Source organism: Mirounga leonina, unplaced genomic scaffold, assembly GCF_011800145.1.
Source record: "Mirounga leonina isolate KUSES-001 unplaced genomic scaffold, KU_Mleo_1.0 Mir_129, whole genome shotgun sequence".
NCBI lineage: Eukaryota > Metazoa > Chordata > Mammalia > Carnivora > Phocidae > Mirounga > Mirounga leonina.
In genome coordinates, this window is record NW_023270323.1 from 17,233,379 (window position 1) to 17,238,176 (window position 4,798).

At 35.9% G+C, this 4,798-nt stretch overlaps 1 protein-coding gene across 2 annotated transcripts in view; it reads left to right on the forward strand.

The window, feature by feature from the left end:
• Nucleotides 1–4,798, forward strand: part of ANTXR2 (ANTXR cell adhesion molecule 2) — a 155,982-nt gene that overhangs the window by 39,635 nt on the left and 111,549 nt on the right. For both annotated transcript variants that reach the window (XM_035004700.1, XM_035004701.1), the window contains exons 9-10: nucleotides 438–536; nucleotides 2,758–2,827. In XM_035004700.1, the coding sequence (XP_034860591.1) occupies nucleotides 438–536; nucleotides 2,758–2,827 (169 nt within the window). The remainder of the gene's footprint in view (nucleotides 1–437; nucleotides 537–2,757; nucleotides 2,828–4,798) is intronic.

A 4,798-nucleotide genomic window follows, 5' to 3' on the forward strand; every position in this document is an offset into this window, starting at 1 on the left:
TTTCTTTCTTTCTTTCTTTCTTTCTTTCTTTCTTTCTTTCTTTCTTTCTTTCTTTCTTTCTTTCCTTTCTTTCCTTTCTTTCCTCTCTCCCTCTCTCTTTTCTTCCTTCCTTCCTTCCTTCTCTGGGGACAGAGAAGATGGAGTAAGGGGAAATTTCTGTGGTATGTGGGAGTAACTGTTAGGTTTCAATTCTAGTATCTTGGTTACTGTTAGAAAACACTTTGCTTAAAAAATAAAATAATGCCTTCCTATGTGGCAATAAATGCTATCTTCCCTGAATTTCACTAAAGGGTCCAAGAGAGTCGGAAATAAAGCAATGTCTTCGTTGTTACTAGTGGGCTGAATACTATGAAGAAATTGATTCTGTGCACCTTGACACTTTTAAGTTATGTCTTTCTTTTGTAAAGCAGGGATTACAATGTTTATTTTTCTTTTAGATGAATTTCAGATTGTTTTGTCTGGAAGAGGATTCAACTTGGGCAGTCGGGATGGGAGTGTCCTCTGTACCTACACTGTGAATGAAACATACACAAAGAGTAGGTTCCCCATAATCTCATTGTTGCTTGAATATCTGCATAGCATATAAACATCAAGTGTTTTCTCTTCTTTTCAACTGAAATCAACCATGCTATATTTTTTAATCACAGGAGAAAGAAGTGAAGTCCAGTGATAGTACAAATAGTAATAATTATTTTTGTTATTTAATGATTACAACCTTTGTTTATAACTTAAGAAATGCCGAACCCTAGCCTAAGAGGCTTCATTTTACAGATAATGGTCTAATGGCTGAAAGAGTAAAATAATTTGCCTGTGGTGACACAGTCAGTAAAGGGCAGAGCTGAGAGTCGAACCCAGTTTTCCTGACTGCACTCTGTGTGGACGACATCATCTGCTCGATTTAATTGCCTCTTTCTCCAGATTTATTTATTATCACTCTTGCCTGAAAATCTAACTCTTGGACTATTCTACTGCTTATTCCCTTATTTTATTCTCACTTGTTTTCTTTTTTTAATTTTTTTTAAAAGATTTTATTTATTTATTTTAGAGACAGAGCACAAGAGGGGGGAGGGGGAGAGGGAGAAGCAGACTCCCCGCTGAGCAGGGAGCCCAATGCGGGACTCGATCCCGGGACTCCAGGATCATGACCTGAGCCGAAGGCAGTTGCTTAACCAACTGAGCCACCCAGGCGCCCCTCTCACTCGTTTTCTTTATCTAGTTTCCCAATAATTTTCCAATCAGCTCCTGGACAAAGGCTTTTTGTCTTATGGATTTTTTATGTATTTTATATTTTTAGATACTTCACATATTTTGATCTTCAATGCCCGCTTAGCTCTGTTTGTTGCTAATTATCGTATTTATGCAGTTAGGTTTTATTTTCCCTAATGTGGCTTTCAAAACAGCAGATGAATATGTTTTTATCTTCATTCTGCAAAAAACTCCTTCAATAGATCTTAATGTTCTGAGCATTTTGGGTCTCTTTTAAGACATTTTTTCCTCATCGATGATTATATTGGCTTCTAAAATTTTCATCCGTAAGGCAGAAGCTATAACTCTGTGAACTCTGGTAGAGTTATTTTTTGAGAGGTTCACGTACAGTTTTGCTGTTTTTCTGATGGTACTACACACTCCAATAGCAGAGCTTTGGCTATGCCCACAGCAACTGTTCAGTGTGTGTTTGTTGGATTAACGTGGAGAGGATCTCAGCATGGAAAATGTCATGATTAAGTCCTCTCTTTCCTGTTAGGATCATCATTTTGGTAAGGCAAGACAATAGAATTTGTACCAAAATCTTCATAGTAGATTCCACAATTGAAGAGGACAAAATAATTTTATTTTTATTCATCTGAATCTAAAGGTTAGCTTTACCTGACTCCCTTTGAGTACATACTCGATTATAGTATAAACATATTTTTTCCTTTGCTACGTAAGATGAAGTTTATTAAAGTAAGTCACTAAAGAAATAAGTGGAGTCAGATTGTATTTTCATCCCTCACATTCTGGGATTATCCATTTGATTGTGTAACTTTCCTGAATAGTTAATAGGCCAGATTTTCTTTTCCCATATGTTATTAAAATTATTAGGGCAATTTAAGCATTTAGTTTTATGAAATTTATTTATTGTAAGATACAACTCTCTTATTAAACTCTTGAAATAAATTCATTCATCCTTGGATATTCATCTTTTCTCTATTGTTTTTAAATTCTGCTTTTAAAATATATATCATCCTTCAGAGCCTAAGATATTTGAAAAATGGAGATGGAAAAGATGATAATTTTATAATATCTACAAATGTTTGTGAATTTAGTCTAATAAAAAACCATAGGGGTGCCTGGGTGGCTCAGTCGTTAAGCGTCTGCCTTCAGCTCAGGTCATGATCCCAGGGTCCTGGGATCGAGCCCCACATTGGGCTCCCTGCTTGGCGGGAGGCCTGCTTCTCCCTCTCCCCCTCCCCCTGCTTGTGTTCCCTCTCTCGCTGTGTTTCTCTCTGTCAAATAAATAAATAAAATCTTTAAAACAAACAAAAAAACCCCATAACTTATAATTTACTAAAACTGTATGTCAGTGAGGCTTATGATCTCTATTTTTTCATTTTCTTTTTCTTCTCTTTTTAGATGAGAATCTATTTAGTTTTTCATGCTAATATAACTAATGTTTCACCATTGACCCCTGATTGCTGTTATGTTTCTCATAGTATTAATGAAACCGTGTGAGATACGTAAAGCTCTGTATTAATTCAGTGGCGTTTTATTTTCTAGGCGTTAATCCAGTAAGTGTGGACGTTAATTCTATGCTTTGTCCTGCACCTGCCCTGAATAAAGTTGGAGAGTAAGTACTTCATTAAAAACATTTTAAAAACATGTTAGCTACAAATTATTAGGAAATGGTGACAAATATACATTAATTATTTTACTGCCTCTTTTTTTTTTTTTTTTTTTGATGTACAGAGTGAACCTGAAATAGTAAGCTCTAGGCAAACCACTCTGGTTAGTACTATAACTATATATAATATACTCTTAGTAGGGTGAAAATGCTAACATCTGCTTTATCTTGTTTCTTAAATATTGATTAAAAGGCCCTATAAATATTTATCTGGATGGGTATGAGAACTATTGCTAGAGCCCTTTAAATAATCAGAGCTACAATCATTATTTCGAACTTTAGAGTATTACATTTACACATGCACATACACACATATACACACACACGTGAGTTCCAAAGTGAGATTTTGATTAATTCCTATGGTATTTAAATATCAGTATTAAAGAGCAGAAGGAACATGGCTCAGTAAGGCATACCTTGGACTAGAAAATATTCGTGCTTTAATTTGTATCCAGGTCCTGTTAATGTCTATTTTCTCATGATCTTTGGTATGGCAATAAACTATAATGATGGCTGGTTAAAAAAAGGGATATTTAGTTTGGAAGAAGAGCTTTTATTTAAATCACCTCAACACAGATAATTCCACTAGTAATTTAGTTTTTCCATTTGTGATTTTTTTTTACCCTCTCTATTATGAAGGAAATGATTGGAGACAGTTCAGATATTCCTTAGCCCAATAGTAGGGGATACAATATGTTTAGAATATCTTATACTACATAAGATACAGGATTACTTTATATTGATCTCGCATATAGAGCAGAGGAATATAAAATATACAAGGTTCATTAGCTTCTCCTGGTTTTTCTGCTTCTGTCCTTGGCAGGAGTGACCCTGTTAAGACAGGTCATTTATGTCACCCCTCCACTTAAAATCCTCGATATTTTCCACCCAGTGTGAAAAATCTAAATATTGCAATGTTCTACAAGGTTCTATAGGATCTGGCCCCCCTCTCTCCATCTTCCTTTGCCCCTTCTGTTAGGGTCACACTGGTCTCTCCGCTGTTCCTTAACCACATTGACACTTTTCCACTCATTGTTCCCTCTGCTTGAAATGCCCTTCTCCTCATTCACTCGCACCTTCTTCAAGCCTTGTTCAAATATCACCTTCTTGGGAAATGCTTCCTGGTCACCCTATTTAATCAATACAGTCTTCCCCCTCTTAAGTTTGGCACTCCCTCTTCCCTTGTTTTTCATGGTTAATTTTTTTCTCCCATGCATTTATTTGTTTGTTTTTGTGTCTCCTTTCCTGCTAGGATAGATTTTGTTCTGTTTCTTGCTCTGCCTGTAACACCTAACACAATGCTTGACACACAACAGATTCATAAACGTTTGTTAGATGAGAGGATGTATGCATTTTTCTCAAGTATTTTGAATTACTAGTTATCTAAAAAGCAAAAAGAATACCTTTGATTCCTGGGCTGGGGGGGGCACGGCTGGGGGCAGGGACTTATATCAGGTAGGGGAAAAGTGGCCAGAATCTTACTGGGGGGACATGCCATTTAAGAGAACAGAAAACTATCTTGGCTTTTTAATAGCAGTGAGTGGTTAAGGAAGACAGTTTATTTTCCTCTCCAGAGTAGCTATAAAATGCAGTATGCCTATTCTATCCCAGACACTAAATTTGTTTTCTCTAGACTTCGCCTTTCGGCACTCTCCTTTTGAAGAGACTACTGTAGAAACTGCTGATATTCTTCAGTGATTTGTAGATTGGCTAAATACCCAGGGGATGTCATTTTAAAAAATCATGTAGAGCATAATAAATATGAGACATGAGAAGTCATCATTTGTTTGGCTTTTGACATTAATATTTCACCTATAAGCAAACTGAGAATTTGGTGGGAAGGAGATCTGTCTAAAATAATTATTTTTGGTTTCTTTCTTTCTTTCTTTCTTTCTTTCTTTCTTTCTTTCTTTCTTT